Source organism: Pipra filicauda, unplaced genomic scaffold (genome assembly GCF_003945595.2).
Source record: "Pipra filicauda isolate LSUMZ 115617 unplaced genomic scaffold, ASM394559v2 scaffold377_size797966_pilon, whole genome shotgun sequence".
Taxonomy (NCBI): Eukaryota; Metazoa; Chordata; class Aves; order Passeriformes; family Pipridae; genus Pipra; species Pipra filicauda.
In genome coordinates, this window is record NW_024104506.1 from 333,693 (window position 1) to 351,817 (window position 18,125).

The 18,125-nt window shown below is 46.4% G+C and overlaps 1 protein-coding gene across 12 annotated transcripts in view; it reads right to left on the reverse strand.

The window, feature by feature from the left end:
• The window catches only part of ARHGEF9 (Cdc42 guanine nucleotide exchange factor 9), a 186,388-nt gene that overhangs the window by 3,738 nt on the left and 164,525 nt on the right, over positions 1–18,125 (reverse strand). For 8 of the 12 annotated variants that reach the window (XM_039384802.1, XM_027738781.2, XM_027738783.2 and 5 more), the window contains 3 exons: positions 16,443–16,686; positions 15,671–15,739; positions 1,517–5,185 (listed from right to left, as the gene is read on the reverse strand). In XM_039384802.1, the coding sequence (XP_039240736.1) occupies positions 5,004–5,185; positions 15,671–15,739; positions 16,443–16,686 (495 nt within the window). In that variant the 3' untranslated portion in view covers positions 1,517–5,003. Of the gene's footprint in view, positions 1–1,279; positions 5,186–6,446; positions 6,519–15,670; positions 15,740–16,442; positions 16,687–18,125 lie in introns of those variants that run through there. The other 4 variants (XM_039384798.1, XM_039384801.1, XM_039384800.1 and 1 more) reach the window with 4 other exon arrangements.

The window sequence follows — 18,125 nt, forward strand, 5'->3', positions numbered from 1 at the left end:
AAACAACTCTTTTGGCCGGCAAAGGCAGTGGCGAGGGTACGAGAGGAGTTCTCCGAGAGGAGGTTTGATCTGTAACTGCACTTTGGGTCTGCTCTCCCCTGCAGAACTCCCTGGGAACAGCGCTGTGCCTCTGCTCCCGAGAGCTCCAGCTACGAACGAAACAGGATCATCTGGAGAGCTGAACCCCAGCACAGCACCAACGGCCTCTTCATTGCAAGCAATAATGGAAGCAAGAGAAAAAAAGCTTGGCTGGAAGCAGGAGGCAGATGTGAAGCTGTGATGTTTGAGTTCTGGGTGAGCCTGCTCCTGAACCTGCTCAAACGCTGGCCCCGCAGCCTTGCCTCTCTTTCTCTCAGAGCAGAGCTCCTTGCTTCTTGCATTTTTGGAACCTTGTCTGACTGGTTTCCTCATCTGTGTGGGCTGAGATGTGGTTGGTCTGTGTGCCAGCACCTTGGCCATCCCTCACCCCGACAGGGCAGAGGAAAGAGCAGAAAATCAGTGCAAATTGACTGCAAAGGCAGCAACTGGGCTGCAGTTCTTTACAGCACCGAGGTCCTTGTGCCTGAGTGCTTCTCCCCGTGACAACAGACACCACTTGCTACCACAACTGGGCCATGCTGTGATAACCCTGCTTTGTTTGGTTAGAATTGTATTTTTAGGCTATCTAGACGTACATGACTCAACTGTCTTACCTGCAAAATGCCACTGAGTGTCTGGAGAGAGCACTTGGCCTTTCAGGGATAAAGTTCCTTCTCCCAGGGCAGGAACCTGCTCATTGCCTGTGTCCAGCCCTCTGCAGCAGGGCAGTGCAGGGCCAGGCTCCTTCCCTTGGAAAACCCACCCCCTGTTCTACTTCCACACGCTCCAAAATGGTTCTTGGGTTGCTCACAGCATATTTTGCTGATATCTGTCCGGAGAGCTCGGCTGTCTTCATATCTCGGCTGGAGCTGAGCAAAGTGCAGGAACAAAAAGCATTTTAAACCCATGTCTTGCAGACTCGATCCCAGCTCCACTCGGAGCAGCCCCTGCCAGTGCTGGCAGGGCGGGATGCTGGCAGTGCTCAACCTCCAGCTACTCATTAATCACTTCACTCAGTTCACAGGGAGGACACAGAGCAAGGGGAGGTTGGATATTTCCAGAACATTCCTACTTTTTGGTGGCATATGACTGTCTCAGTGTCCACTTTGCTGCCAGGCTGGGGCCCCACCCCAGCGACTCGTGCTCAGCCTTGGGGGAAGGTGAGACCGCTCTGAGGAAAATGAGTTAAAATGCCTTCAGATGCCTTTTCACTTCTTTTTATTTAATTCCATAAATATTTTCATAAGGCTCAGTGTCTTTACAACACTTTTTTTAAACACTTTTTTTGTTTTATACACACAACTTTGACACTTGTTTGACAGGGTCAAACAGTCCAATATAAACAAAATAATAAAACTGGCAAGTGCGGATCAGCTGGGTTACCAAAATCCTTTTTTTTTCTTTTTTTTTTTCTTTTTTTTTTTCTTTTTTTTTTCTCTTACTTTTAAAACCCCAAAAGCACTAAAATATCAGTATTTGGCTTCAAACTAGAATTTTAAAAACCTTTTTTTTTTTTTTTTTTTTAATTCTCTGCTACAAGTCCCTGTCGTCATAGTGCCTTTAAACTCCTACAGACTCTTCTTTTCTTCTTAAGGAAAAATAAGCTTGGTGATGCCATGCAGAACTTACAATAGCTACTAAATATACATGTTCCCTGAAATGTAGCTGCAATGAAAAGATGACAGAGCATAAAGAGAACAAAACCAGAAACCCAAAGCACCACAGTGTACTATCAATAACATTGCAATGGATGGCTGGTGCCCATCCAGAAACTGAAACAAATTTCAAATATATTTCTCTATGTATTATTTTCTATTTACAACTGTTAGATGCACCTAGGTTGGTTCTTGTTTGACTTTTTGGAGAGGGTGGGGAGGCGAAAGTCTTGAATTTAGATCCTCTGTTCTAGTGTCTAGGTCAAGGGGTAATGCATGTCATTTACCTAGGGAAGAAGGTATCTTTATTTTATATATATATATATATGTATAGATTCAGCCAGAGAAATACCGTAAACATTTAAGTTTGTTACAACTCTCTTGTTTCTGCACATGGAATGGTAAGTGGGTTCCTCCTGTCTGGCATTGAAATGAAAGTCTGTTATCAGATGCTCAGTCAAATCACCCAATCTGTATCCGTGCCGCTCCCGCCGCGCGCGGCAGCCCAGCCCTGCTCCCTACTGGGAAAGCCACAGGAGGTGGGAAAGTGGGACCCAGTGCTGGTTCTTCTTTGTGCCAATGCTCCATCTCCTGCAGCACCTCTGGCAATTTATGGAGGGGAAGAGCTTTCCCGGATGCCATTGCCTGAGAGCCAAGCCCCTCTTCCCTCTGGAACACGCGCCTGCAGCTGCTCTGCTCGGGCAGTGCTGGCTCGGGTGGGCTTCCCACTTAAGAAAGAAGCTGCGAGTCCAACAAGTGGCCTTGTCAGATCAAGCGAGTCTTGACTTATGATGCAAATAATGGTGTGGCGGTGGTGTTTCTTTTTTCCTAGTGCTGAATATTTAGGAAGCATCTTCTCATAAAAATTATGGATGTCTCATTCTCACTCTCTGAGGCACAAAACAGTAAATGAACAGGCTTAACTAATGTGTTTGTTACTTTTTTTTTCCCCTAAGCAATTAAAAAGGCAAAGGAATAAGTGAAATTTTCATCATGTTGACAACATTTTGGAATCTCTCTCTCTCTCTTTCTCTCTCTCTCTCTCTCTGCATCTCTCCAGCCATTCAGAAAGAGTAAAACATTCCAGTTAACTGCTGAGAACCCATCTCATTCACTTCGTTAAATACCCATTCTGTTAAAGAAACAAAATAATATTTGCTACGTATCCCGTATTAAAATCTGACCATAAAAATGCAAAGATACAAAAGAGCATAAAAATAATTTCTGATATAAAATTGGGTTGCTTCCTATTTGGGATTCCTGGTGTTTGGCTGCTGCCTGTCACAGAGGGGCCACTTTTCCACTCTAAAACACTAATCTGGCTTTGCTGGTTATTGATAGTTTCTAGATTAGTCAAAAGTATACGAGAGATTATTTTTTGACTTAGATAAAAATAATGCCACCCTTGCAATATGCCCTGAAATAAAACAGGCTCCATGGAAATAATGAAATCACGCTCTCTGCTCTTCCCATTGTATTTCTTAGAGGCAAAAAAAAAAAAAAATGTATCTCCACACTCGCTGGCCCGGGGTGCTTATGTGGTGTATCAGATTCAAAGGAAAATGACAAATACCGTGATCAATCACTTTATCCCACATTTTCAAAGGAGTTTGCAGAATGGCTCTGAAAAGGTTTTAAATTCATCTTCTAAATCTGGTTAAACAGTCTCATTTGCCCTAGGAAAAAAAAAATCATCCTCGTCCACAATGGTTTGTTTTACAAGCTTAACATAAGCTTTTGCACTTGCAAACAAATGTACTTAAGGTTGAAATTGTAGGACGTGTCTAAAAACAGAGCTGTGAATCTCCAGAGGGAGAAAAAGAGAGAGAAAGAGACCTGGAGTTTAGCTGAATGACTCCAGAGCCCGCGGACACTGATACACCTCTGCGAGCCACAGATGGCCTGGGGGGTGAGCTGAGCACTGCTCTGGATCGGGACACACAACCATGGCTACACCTCTCAGGGCACATCCAGATCTGTCCTGAAAGGCAGCTCTCAGCTCCTCTGCAGCTCGGGGGCTTTACCCAGTAGGTGAACCCCTCTAGGGATCCTTCCACTAACGGGTCACTACCGGCAGCTCATGGGTGTTGGGAGCCAGGGATCTGGGATGCCCGGAGTGGAGCAGGCAGTGAGTGCAGTAAGTCCCCACTTTTGGGACCACTGCTCCTGCAAATGGCAATTAGTGGTTCATTAACCAGGACTGTGCAGGCTGAGTGTGGTCAAGGATGGGACCTTAGTTCCTGAAGATGGAAAACTGGCCATTTGTCAGAGCCTCGTAGCCAATTTTCCTCCAGTTGTGATGGAGGCATGAAGCCATCAGTTTTTAAGCTTTTATCTTTGCACGGAACACAAAGATAGGAGTGGGCTTTTCAGAGTTGTGTCTCAGCTTGAAAAGCAAATAAAATCAAAGATAACCCCAGAGAAACAAAGCTCAATGAGAAAGAAAGAAAAGCCCCTGATATTCTTTTCTCAGTCTTACTCCTAGTGTGAACAAATCACACTGAATTGAGAAAAAGACAGTGCTTAAAAATATGCAAAAAAATTAACTGAGGAAAACCCATCTCTCACTTCCTAAATAGCTGCTTCCCCTTCTGCTGGGTTTCACCTGCCCACAACAAAACAGTTAAAGCCAGAGAAATACTGCGCAGCGGAGCGGGAGCACAGGGAGCACATCCAAACAGGCACAAGTCAGACCAGGGAATGCAGGACAGGGAATGGGGCCATGTCTTCAGTGGGATGGGGACTCTGGGGACAGTCAAGGGAGGGACGGAGAGGGCGGGAGAGGGAGCAGAGACCTCCCAGCACTCCAAAAAACAAACAACCCCCCCATAAATAAAATCAAAGAAAATATACACCAATGTAGTCCATGAGGAACTTCCATGACGGAGTCACACAAGCGAGAAAGCATTCTGGGATGCCAAGGACGACCAGGATGAAAATGAAGAAAAACAGGAAAAAAACCAAACAAACAGATGTCCGACCAATGGAATAAAATAAAACAGGTCACATGGTTAGAAATCATTGGTGCTTCCTAGTATCTAGTAGCAGATTACTTCCCAAAAACAACAAAAAAAGTTTTTGGTCCTTCTATATATATACATATATGTATATATTATTATTTTTTAAATGTGTGTATACATATATATATGTATATATATTTAGTTGCAACAGTGCTTCTCCGAAAAAAGGTCCATCTATAAATATAATTTTATTTATTTTTATTTTTAAATTTTAGTTCTTTTAAGTTAAAATTCTCCATCTCTCTAGGTATTATTTTTTGAATGGTGTTAACCTGCTGAAGTTTTGCCAGAATGGTGCCTGGCTGCGTCTGGGTTCGGTGAACTCGAAGACCTGGGACTGGGATATGCCATCTGTCACCATGTATTGTCCCTGATTTAATGGATCCTGGGGTGGTGGGTAGGCTGGAGGAACCGACTTGGAGTAGCTCACACCTGCATCGATGATTGGGGGGAAAAAGAAACAGATCAGTCAAAGAGCAATTGGGTCAGTCGTCTTTCTTTGTCACGCTATCGCCTCTTATCACTCATAACCAGGGTCCCAAACACCGGGGAGACGTGCGAGAGACACAAATCTACGGAGCAACCAGCGCTGCCTGACCTCTCAGCTCCGAGGCTGCCTGTGCTGCACCAAGGCCTGAAGATTTGGGAAAGATCCATTACTTTTGTATCGGCAGAGTTCTGCCCGCCCTCATGGAAAAGTCCTTTGTGACCGAAGGAGCACGGCCACGTGCACTGTCCTGCTCAGATGGAGCCCAATGACCACAGCGTTCAACCCACTCCACTTCAACACCTGCTGCTTCCAAGCTCGTTTTTCCCCTCCCTCCCAGCTTGACCTGGAACACAGCTGTGCCCACACGCCCTGCTGACCAGCCCCGAGCAGCGCGACCCCCCCGGGGACTGCCCGCACAGCTCCCATGCCGGGGCGGAGCAGAGCTGCTCTGCAGGAAGGCTGTGCTCATCTGCCTACCAAAGGGAGCTCGTTATCTTCTCTAGGAAGGTTTTAGGACTTTTCCATAGGGTTCTTTTTGAATTCACCAGTCTGGTTTCAGCCCAAAACAGCTGCACACAATGCAGAAAAAGCTGACTCTGCTCAAGCCAAACTGGTAGCAATGGATACACTGGGAAGCCTATACTTTGGGATCTGGATGTCTGATTCCCACACAGGTGAGCCACAGCTCCTGTGCAGGAATAGGGTGAGGGGATGCTGCCCTTACAGCTTTCCCATGGAAAGGGGGGGCTTCAGCAAGCTGGGGCCTGTTGTAAAGGATGGTGTGGAAAGTACGGCTCTGGGTGACTGGAAGTGAAACAGAAGGGATGTGTATCACCACCAAAGCACAGACTACAGGGCACAGTGACACAGTCTGCATGTCCTTCCCCTCAACACCGCTGATGAGGGATAACCCCTCCTTCAGCCTCAGGGCAGCGTGACTGTGACCGGCTGGAAACCACAACTCCAGAGAAGGGCAGGAAGGAGAGAGGAGCAGGGCTCTGGAGCAGGCTGCTGTAAGCTCTGGCCATCTCTGGATCCCCTCTGCTGCATGCAGAACTGCTCTTCCTTCTGCGGGGTGTAGGCATCACGAGGGCCATCCCGAGGCCGCCGCCTGCCCCGGTTTTAACCGCAGGAGCCAAGGTGACTCTGCCCAAGCAGCTCAGGGTCCTCATCTGGAAAAGCGGGATGGCAGCACCCACCTACCTCACAGGAGGGATGTGAAGCTAAATTAATTAATGTTTGTAAAACACTTTGAGATCCTCGGCTGGGAAGGTGCTAGAGAAGGCAAAATACGGTGATTAGCACCCAGGTACCACAGCAAGGTGTGCACAAGAAATGCGTTCGCAGTCCTACCCACACACAGACACACCGGGGCCGGGCTGGCCGGGCACAGGACGGCTGCACACGGGTGGCACTTACACACAGGGGAGAAGCCTCACAAGGGGCACTCACGGAGCTCACCACACAACTTTTGACATGGTGCTGCACTGTCCTTTTGGATACAAGCTAAGGCTTTAGTGTGTCTTTAGGAAAGAGGATCAATTCGCTTCCCCTTGCTATAGAATTTAGGAATCAAGGGTTAAAATCCTCAAAAGGCTCAGACCGAAAGATGTCATCTTGACTATGTTTAACTCATTTCTCCTTCTTTACTATCTCTGTCCACTGCAGGGAGTAACCAAGATCTATTCTTGCAGTGAACAAAAACTGCTCCATGATTCATCCTTATGAACCTTTAACAAATTCATCACAGTTAGTATTTCAAACTTATTTGAAAAGATCAACCTGGAGATGTTCTGCATTTGTATCTACATGATGGAATAGTTACTCATCGGGGAGTTTTCTACTCTGTCTTCCCAAGCTCCTGTTTCCCACAGAAAGCCTGCAGAGCAGAGGGCAGCCCCAGAGCCCTTGCTGTCCTGGGGTCACAGCTGGGCAGGGGCAGTTCTGGGATACCTGACACAACTTCTGTACCATGCTGGTTGGCAGGTCCCAAACAGCAGTTTGAATTTCTCACACCATGTGACTGAAGCAGATGATGTCCCACAGGGGCAGAGCACGAGCTTGAGCTCATTTCTACCATTCCATCTCTTCTTCTGCCACTGTCCTGCTTGGAGCTGCCTTGCTCCAGGCAGGTCAATGTGGGGACAGTGAGACCAACTGCAGAGTCTGCTCTGGAGGACAAACTCTAACCCTGAACCCACACAGTGTCGACATCCTCCTGGAGTGTCGACATCCTCCTGGAGGCCACCAGCCCTTGGTGCCTTGGCCAATTTTCCCAGCAGAGACTGGTGAGGGATTTTAGGGTCTGTGGGAAGGTTAGGATTTGCTACAGGTCCCTTACATGGCTAGAGCTGGAAAATAAATCTTCTGGTTTGGTCGACCCAGGGGACCAGGAATTACTTCAAAGGCAAATAGTCCTTGTGCCACCAAAATTAACGTTCTACAACAGAACAGAGCTACTAAGGGGGATTCAGCACTTGTTTTTAGCTTTGGAAGACATTAACCCCACATTAATGACATGGCCCAATGGCTTTGGCATCCTGTGGCTGCAGAGTAGCAGTCAGCCCTGTGCTGCAGCCGAGCTGGGCTGAGCTCTTTACTGTCCCTAAACCAATTTGTGGAGGATGAACTAATGTATTTTAATGATCATACAGAAATGCTAAAAAATGTCCTGGATCAGCAGAATGTTATGCACTTGGAAGGCTGAAGAAGAAGAGAAAGGACAGTCTGGCTGACATCCTCTGACATTGATGGAGTTACACTGCAAAGAATGGAATCCATAGTCCGTCTTCTCTAAGAGAAAAAAGGCAGACTCCCCTGGCCAGATCACTAGCAAACCCCATTCAGTTCTTTCCCAAAACAGCCTTTTTGGTCAAAACTCCTGAAAAACGTCTATCCTTGCTTGAAACAGACCCATGCACACACTGCCACTTCCCTCAGTAAAGCAGCTCAGACTCCTCTCCTCACAGTTGTATGTGTGGCCCTGTGTGAGGATCTGGGCTACTGGCATTAACATCTGGGCTGGGTGAATGCCAAAAGCTCCTGGTTGGTTCTACTTGCATAAGCAGCTGAAGGTTTGCATATTTATCATATTTATCAAGTGGCCTAAACAATCAAAGCTGTGGATCTCAATGACATGCATCATCACTGGGGGGGGGGGGGGTGCAGATAAAACCACTGTGCTCTGGCAAATCAGGCTGATAATTCCAGAATGCACTTCCTTGTGCAACTGTGAGACAGCACTTTGCAATAGCTTGAGGTGCCCCAAGAATGGCTTTTAAATATTTTTTTGAACAAACCCATGTTCTTGACAATGTGGAACACAGAAATTGGGGGCTGGGAGGCAGAAAGATCCATCTAATCTGCACATCTTCAAATACTGAGAAAGAGCACTAGCAATTCTGGGAAAAAGGCAGGTAGGTATTTTTCTCTTCTGCTCTAAAATGGTTTGTTCCCTCATCAGAACTTGGGGCTGTTGTGCAAAACTGTCTCTTGAGGGATATCTTTTTAATATTCGAAGCCATAACTCCACTGCAATTGAACAGAAAGAAATGAGCAAAGCTCTTTTCCAAGACAATTTTGGGCTGTGTGGCAGACAGAATTCAAAGCACAAAGGGAAAGAATCGATAGATAAGTAATGATTTCTAGGCACAGCTGTGTCAGAACGCAGCTCTGCCCCCATGACCAGACCTGGAGCTCCTTCTGCTGGCTCATGCATAATTCTGCACTGTGGCTGCAGCTGCACAGCAGGGTTGTGGGGAGCTGCTCAGAATGAGAACAAGAAAACTCCCAGATTTATAATTTGGCTAGACAAAACTGGTAAGAGAGACGCTGCTCTGTCAGTTGAAATCATGTCTTTTTTTAGCACTAGGCAGCGTCTCTTGGAGTCTTTCGGATTTCTCAGCTCAGAAGAAGACAATTAAAAAGACTTAAAACTGTCTCTTTTTTTCCCTTCTAGGTTTTGTTTTGTTTTTGTTTTCCAAAGTGTCTCTTCTACTTGAGGTTACAACATGATTTCAGTAGCACTTGAAGATTGAGGAGCATGCTGTTAACTCACAGGCAATGCACGGACACGTGCAGACGGATCATACAGCAGGACACGACACGGCACCCTCCCAGAGCTCACACAAACATACACAGAGTGCACACAGATCTCCTCCACATAACCATGGAAATAGCCTTACAAGCTGCTTATTCCATCCTCAACCTGTAAGATTTTAGCTTACACTTCGATAAGGAGCTGTTTCACTTTTCCTCTACCCAGCTGTCCAGGTGTCACACTGTCCATTAGCCAGAGTGGGGGACAATGCCATGATCAACACTTGGGTTCTGCACTGCCTGAGGGGGGGCTGCTGGGAGGAAAGGGAGCAGTGCTGCACTGAGGAACCTTCCAGCTCCCTCTGAGCTCAAGGGCAGCTCAGCCAACTTGCATCTTTCAGAAGCCATGCTCAAAGATCCCATAAATTCTGTTTTCTCCTGAAGAGTGTAACATGGGGAAGCCAGGGACATGCCTCAAGAGCACTAATTGTTGTGTTAATTAATCCTGCAATAGCAACAAGTTTAAGGTAAAGAAACAAGCAGTACTGGCCGAGTGGGTACAGCCCTTTGTCCTTCTGCAGCACATTTCAACAGAGGATCTCAAAGCACGATTCACCAGGTCCCTGTTAGGTTTAGGGCTGGTAAACTGTGATGTGTCTGTTATTAGTTCTCCCTGATTGCAGCCCTACAGAAGGAGGGTTGGGTGGCAGCTGTGAACAGGATCTATCCTGAGCAGCTGTGGACTGGTTTACACCTCCTGCTGAACCACCCAACTCACTTTTCGACATATCTGCCCATCTCAAGAGGAATTTGGGTGGTGCCTTAGCCATGGCTCTTCACACAGCTGGGGATTTTACTTAACAGTCTGGCCCAGGCAGGTATTAATGGGATGGTACCAGTGAGGAGAACATGCCTCAGCTCCCTTTTCTAACCACTGACCTCACGTCTCTGTTCAGGAGGAAGAGGGAGGGAAAAGGACTGACTGCAGCTTGAGAAATCCAACAGAGGAAACAGTCATCTCGTGTCCTGGATATTCCCGAGCCAACCACAGTATCTACCTACACACACTGAGGTAACTCGACCTCCTGAGTCTATTTATCCAGTCTGTTACTGCAGCCTGATGTCATTAGAGCAGACAGTAAGATAATGATTCCTCATGTGATAAGAAAAGCTAATCGAGGCAAGACAAGAATGATATGGGGGCTTTATCAATCAAAGCCAGGTGAAAACTAATTTATCCCATCCTGTGTTTATACAGCCTCCCTCTCCTGCAGCACTCTGCAGGCTGATCACAAAGATCACCCCATGGGTTTCACTGACAGGAGGAAATCAGTTCAGCCAGGAAAATCCTGAAAAGCTGCCTCTTCTGGGAAGCATCACTGCCCCTCCCCTGAAACCCTCACCAAGGTGAAGTGCAGGAGTACTTGGGCTGACAAACTTATTTCAGTTGGAACCTCAACGTGTCATTGATGTTGACACCTGGTCTCTTCAAACAAGTACCACTAACACCTCACCAAAAATCTGCCCTGCAGCATGTGCTCAGCAGAGTCACTGGACCATACTCAGAGGTCTACCAGCCAAGAATTTACTCTCAATTTGCCTTAGCTTGTAGATCTGATGTTCTCAGAAGATATTACTGCCTCCAGACTGGGTTCCTGATGCCTGCAGCAAGCAACACACTCTCTGTACTGCTGTGAGATGGTGCTTGTGGACCCACAACATGAGCACTGCAGTGAGCAGGGTCTGGGTTTTACAAGAAATGGGGTAAACTCTGAGATTCCCCTGAATCTGTGGGGAAATCCCACTGAGAACACGATTAGCTCCATTCTTTCACCTACTGTGCTGTAAAAACTGGAAGTGACCCTGATTATCCGAAAATGCAAATGCCCCTCTTTGTTTCCAAGGGTTATTCTGTGCTTGCTCAGGCTCCTGTAATCCCCCGAGGCTGTGCCTATGTGCGTGAATAGGATGGGGAAACATGGCAGGGCCATGTCAATCTTGTCAGCAAGATGCAGTAAAACAGGTTTCAACACTCCAGAGAACCACGGGAGGCACCAGCAGTTCCTGTTCCCTGGTCAGCCCTGCCCCTGCCAGCTGGCACAGGAGCACTGACGGGCAGCCCCTGCTCTGCTGGGTGCACATGCTGGGAGAGCTTCAGGTGCTGAAGGATGAGAAGTCAGAAAGAAGCTGTTGCATGTTTTCATGACATAGTTTGCTGTGAGCTCAAGTGATCGGGCAGGAATAAATTAGCAGGAAAATCCAGTGATTCAGAGGGTGTTTCATGACAGGCCAAAGCAGCTCATGCTGGCTGATGATTTAACCCCTGCTGGGCGTGCACAGCTGAGTATTCATGGCCATGTTTGGTGCCAGCACCCTTCTCAGCTCAGGGACGGGGTGATCCTGAGTAAATCTATGCGTCCCTCCTTCTAAAGGCTTGTCTGGGCTGAAGGCATCTGCTTTGGGGAAGCTATGCACAGTGCAGAGGGGAATACACAGGGCAGGGAGAAGGGCATGAAGGAGCTGGCTCACAGTGTGGGGCTGAAGAGCTCTCCTGGAGTGGGAAATCCTCCCAGCTCACACTAAGGTCACTTCTCTAAATCTGAGCAGATATTTTATTTTCCAAAGTGAAAACATCACTGGGAAATGGTGCATTAAGAATGGAGTCTCCTTCCTGGGAGAACCTCTCATTCCCTGACACCCCTGGCTGGCAGTTTCTAGGAATATAAGCAAATATCCCTGTCCTGCATGGGACCAGATCTGGACAGAACTGGGGATCAGGAAGGTATCAGGAAGGGAACTGAATGTTCCTGCAGGCTGCAAACACTAATTCTTGGGGGGAGACGACAAGTGGCCTAATGGAGAGAGGCACTCCAGGAGCCATCTGTTTCTACATGCTTAGAAATGGAAAAAGTACCCTGGATTAACCTGTGGCTAAGGATGGACTGGAGATCCACAAGAGACCTGTTTTCAAGGGAACTTTAGACCTGTTTCCACTGCTCTAATCGATAACAAGCACAGTGCTGGAAGCACAACCCAATGCCATCATCCCTCTGCCGTGTCAGCATAGGCAGTGGAAGTTCTCAGTGGGACCTGGACTATCTGCAAAGATCCTGCACACTTGGCTGCCTGTGGCCTGCAAAGGGCTGCGGGGGTTTGTGTTGTTTTTGTTAAGTCAAGACAAATAAAATTCTCTTGTTACTTTACTACTTCTAGGACACACCACACTGAATTCTATTCCCAGTTCCCACACTGACACTGAAGGAAGCTAAAGGGCAACAACCAAGAGGCAAAATCTTGAACAATCAATGAAAAAGGAAAACAACAGCAACCAGCCCTTTTCTGTCTGTGAGGTGCAGAGCCAGCGGTACCCATTTACTGTATAGCTAATGGACTTAAAGAAGGCCAGAAATTGGTTTAATGCTGTCTTAAGGCACCTGATCTAATGACATTATGTTTTGCCCAATCCAATAAGTAGTGCAAATCCTGGGCTGTTGCTGAAATCTGCCCTCGTGCACCATTAACTGGGTCTGGCAGGGAGTCTGGCCCTGCACACATCGTGTGCAGCCATGAGGGTCAGGAGGGGCTGCTGCCAGGGGACCCCACAGAGGACCCTCAGGTGCGGATCAAAAACTTCTCAAAAGGTTGTGCTCTCAGTCACCTGGATAAAGGTTCTGTTAGTTTAAAAAGCAGAGTTTTAAGGCTCCTGCTGCTGCTCTCAGCTACCCCCAGTGCCTCTCCCTCGCCTGCTGCAGCCAGCAGCGGTTTAAATGCCTCCTCTTCAAACACATGCCAGCCAGCTCGAGAGCAATACTTCTGGGAGGTATGGTACAACAGTGCATGAAATAAGCAGCAGTTTATACTATTTGAAAAATGTTTTTCTGCTTCACCTCTAACAAAGTTGATTGCATTTTCCATTTCACCTCCTTCACGGCTTTTCTCTCTTCCTTAAGTGTTCTGTGACAGGGGAATTACCATGGTTTCCCATTTAAGAGGTGGAGGAAACAGCTGAGATAATCCAGGAACAAGTCGGTAATAGGCACCCACTGACACGGGAGCAGAGCTCGCGACACGTCGGGCCAGGCTGTGGAGCTGTCAAGCCCTGCCGTAGCCACTGAGACCATCCTGCAAAGCCTGCATTTAAGTGAATTAATAGTTCCATTGAAGTATTCCCTCTCCTGAAGGGCTTCACTGCTTTCCAGGTATAACTGATGCTCCAAAACCCACCTAAAGCTCTTTCTGATGCTTCTGTCATGCCGTGGGAGGGCAGAGGCAGCAACCCCTGGCACAGGCACACCTCTCTGCCTGCTCCCAAGCCTGAGCCCTAAGTGTCTGCCAAGGTCTTGGCAAAAAAAATGTTGTCAATATCTGTAAAATGCGTATGGCAAGATTCAAAAAATCAGTCACTAAAAGCCAGCTCTCAGGTATTTCCTCCTACCTCCCCCTTCTGAGCAGTGCCAGCAGCTCCCTGCTCCAGCAGCCTCTAGGCCTGGGCACAAGACAAATCACAGAGTAACAAAACGAAGGGTTTTCAGCAAAACCTTCAGTGTCAATACTTAATTAATCTGAGTGAGACTGGGCTACGATCACCACAGTGCAGGACAAAGCAAACAGAGCTACTGTTTTAACGACCCTATTTCTTGTTTTTTAGATTCTGTGTCTTAAAAACAACCAGGCTGTGCTTAACTTGGTGCTGGGATGTGACTGAACTTCTGTCTGACTCGAGGACTTAATCTCATAAAAAGAACTGCCAGTGCTACAGCCTAAGCTCGTTCTTCACTAAAGAAATGCTGACTGGTGCTTTAGGAGCTAATGAGTTTTATAGTCCAAGAAGCCTAAGATAACAACCCCTCTTTTTTCATCTCAGAGAGAAAGAGAGAGAAAGACAAAGAGAGAAGACAGAGAGCAATTGCTGTGTAAGACATAAGTCCTGTTGGGCATATTGTATTTGTCAGGATGCAAGTCCAGTGATTTACGTGGGAGTAACGAAAGGCATGCTCAGGCACCTCTGAACTGTGTTCCTTAATGGCTGATCAGTACAATTATTAATTAATACCTTAATTAATTAATAATATAATTAACTGAACAGCAAGTAATAATTTAAACTGGTTTTGTCATGGCAATCATACAAGTCTGATTCTCTAATTTCCCAGTTGCCACAACCCCTGTGATTGGTTCCGTGCTGAGGGATGAACATGCAGGTGGTGAGGGGGACTCTGTGACCACGAGCTGGTGACAATGGCCACTCCTGCCTGAAGCACAGGTACCCTGTGTGACGTACCTGGGCCTGGTTTTGGGGTGTGCACACTCTGAGCTCAGAAAATCTGGCCAGGAGAGTTTTTAGAGAACATCTTAGAAGACGACATAGAAAGTTAGTAGAGAGGAGAAGACTAATGACAATGGAGAGACACAGCAAACCAAGGAGTTTACAGCTGGCCTGGCAAACCACTCCTGGACCAGCAAAGCCAGTACACAACAACAGGTGAGGCAGAAAGCAAAGAGCTCCTTCAACTTCTGAAAAAAAATCCCACTGCCTGCGCACAGTGGGGACAAACCTGCCTGGGGCTGACTCGAGCCCAAGCAGTGACAAGTTCTCTCAACACGCATTTATAGGCCTAGTTGTGCCATGGAACTTTAGTACTGAATCGATATGTCTATGACATAGTGAAGCTTTGGAGAACTTGAAAGATGACCTCTCTGACTTTCCCTCTGTGTTCAGTATTTCCAAACCTGTAGCTGCAAGAGTTATTGCCAGAGATAATAAACGCTGGCCTTTGCCAGTTGTGATTCTGCCTAATGCCTGGCATGGCATTGATTAGTTGGCTGTACCCTGCCTGGGTGGGGAAATGAATCTGACACTCAAGAAATATAATGTCTTTACTAAAACACTTTATTTCCTAGAGCTGATACTACTGTGCTGTCCTTAAAAAGTTACAGGCAGCCCCAGGAAACAAGAGTGTCCCCTTTCCAGAAGCAGGAAAGGGGTAGCTCCCTCCCCAGTTCCAGCATTTTAGTCATCCTTCTTTTTTTGCTTAATGAGAGACTTTGGGAATTAGCAGAACCCCTACACACCTCCGCACTCACTCTCGTTTCCGCCTGAGATAAAACAACTGAGATAGATTTCTGCCCCCAGGGACAGCTTCTGGACATCAGACTGGAGACACGAGATCAAATTCATCTCTGGTGCCATTCCACTGGCTTCAAGCACATTCGACCAGAGATTAATTTGGCCCACAGATACATTAAGAAAGGATACAAAGCACAAACGGTATTTTATAAAAAAAGAGCAGGGGAGGGGGAAGTTCAAGGGGACGCTGGATCCTAACCCAGCAGGATTCAGCCCAGCCCGCTCCACCCTCACATCACCAGGCACAGAGCATGTTGCCGGTTACCTTTTTGCTTACTGACTTTCTTTACTGTCATTGCCGCTTGCCGCTTTTGATTTTCAGAAATTTCAAAGCCTGGAAAAGGGAACACGGCAAACACAATTCAGAAGGTTGCTTACAAAGCCTCAGGGGTTTTTTTGGGGGTGGGGGGATGCCCTGCACTGTTGGGCAAACACAGAATGCCCCAAGCGGGCAAGGATGGCCCGGTGAACTGAGGGTACGGGTGTGTTCTACTGAAAAGCAGCTCTTCCTTGAAGGACAGGCCTCTTTATAATCTCACTTGTGCAGGGGCTGTATGAAAAGTAAGATTAGACCCATTATTATTTATACAGTAGCATAAATATGCCCAGTGCTTTACAGCTGAGCACCAAACTGAGCCTGAACTGTCACTGGTTACAGTCAATGGACGGGCTGATGAGAGGGGAGGGCACGGCTGGGAAGTCACTGACTCTGCTGCCCCCCCACACTGCACGAGATATAATCAGAGCAGAATGGTGCAGCCAGGAGACACTGAAGTCAGATGGCCAAAGACTTCCTTCTCCCATATACTTATGGAGGTCCAGGCTTGAAGCTATGGGCAGAATTTATTTATTGAGGGCCAAAAATAACAGTAGCTGAATTGGAAAGAGACCTGTTTATGACTATGAGAGCAACCAAGGACATTTGAGTAAGACTGAACTGTAATTCTACTACATAAAAATGTCAGCTTCTCCACCCATTGGGGCTAAGTTAAACATCACCAACAATCTCCTTTCAGATTCATTTCCATATTCCTCACCTATCTTTTCATCTTCTTTTACCATCTTCCTTTCTTCTCTGAAAGCTCTAAGCCATCGTAACTTCTCCTCCAGTTTCTTGGCAAAGAATAAGTGCATTTCCTCAGTCTCCTTGTTATGAAGTTTGAAGGCATTCTTCATGCTGACATTGAAGTCATCATCTCTCCCATCGTCTATATCCACCACTTCATATTTATCCATGTCTATGCGCCCTTTGTAATACAGAATATCTCTTCTTATCAGATCCTACAGAGACAAAAGGAGAAAGGGTTGATTGTAGGATGCTTATAGAGCCTGAGCTCAGCAGGAAATTCCTGGGAGAGCTGAAGAAAACAAAGAAATAATGGTGCAACCTGGCCAGGTTCTTCAAGCCTCACCTGTTGTGAACACATTTCTTGCAAACAGGGTAGATCACAGGCAGAGAAGAACAAACTACACCTCCTTGTGCTGCAAAATTCAGCTTGTGGGCATGAAGAAATGCCTCTGAGTAGGAAACACGCTTCCATCATTTCCCATGATGGGAGGCTCTGTTCCATGGGACGAGAACCATAAGACACAGGCCACTGGCCTGACGGAATTCCTGTGCTGCCAGCCAGGTGTACAAACAGAATGCAGCCATGTTTGGCAGTGCAGACTGGGTAGTTTTCCAAACACATTCCCAGAGCCAGGGGAGACAGGTCTCAGCCCTTTCTCCTTGGAACCTATTTCCCATTCGCACACAGCTCACTGGTGAGAAATCAACCCGATCCTCAGGCCAAAGCACTCCTAACCTATCTCTGTCTCATTACACCTTGGATTTAACCTCTTGATCCAGCTTAATATTTTCTTTTTCCCTCCTTGATATTTATAACCTTTTCAACCAAACCTGTTCATGTTCATCTCCTTCCTCAGTTGGCTACTCCTTTTTGTTGAGCAGCAGCTTATTTCTCTATGTCAGGAAGGGAAAAGTAAATTTTGTACTGCCTTTACTAGAACTACTCTTGATTTACACTGATTTAAGAGGAGAATTGGCCCCACATCTCTATGTCTTTACAGGAGAAGATAACAAAAGATGATCCTCAGAAAAAAATGTTAATTCTATAGTCATGACCACACAAAGTCATTCAAGTTTCAAGGCACACATATTTAGAACACCAAACTCAGCAACACACAATCAAGATTTCCCTCCTCTAACCACTCTCAAAAGCCAATATTTAACCTAAGTACCTTTGGATTTTTGAGATAAAGATAAATATAAAGATGAAAGTATGTCAAAGGATTCATTTAAGAAGAAAAATTAAATCAATGTACAGCATTTATTTACTCAATATTTAGCAGCGAGGTTTTTTAAAGATAGGCAGTAGGTATAACTTTAAAAAAATTAATCTTGAAAAATAAACTCTACACCATAATTTATTTAGCAAACTTGCACCTTGCTCATGGATCTGCCAGACAGTATTAATTCTCATTAGACAGGGCACTGGCGAGAAGCTTTAGATCCTGACTCCTTCCCCTGGAATGTTCTGGGCAGGGGGGAAATTCCATTAACAAATCTCTAGTAGAAACACCTTCCTCTAGTGCAGGCTCTGAGCAGTGATGCTGTCCAATACACAAAAAAAGGTATTTCAGGCTGAATAGGCAACAGAATATCTTTTCTGTTTTGTCCTAACTTGGGAAATTGCTTCTTTCCCTCTGTGCCTGGGAAA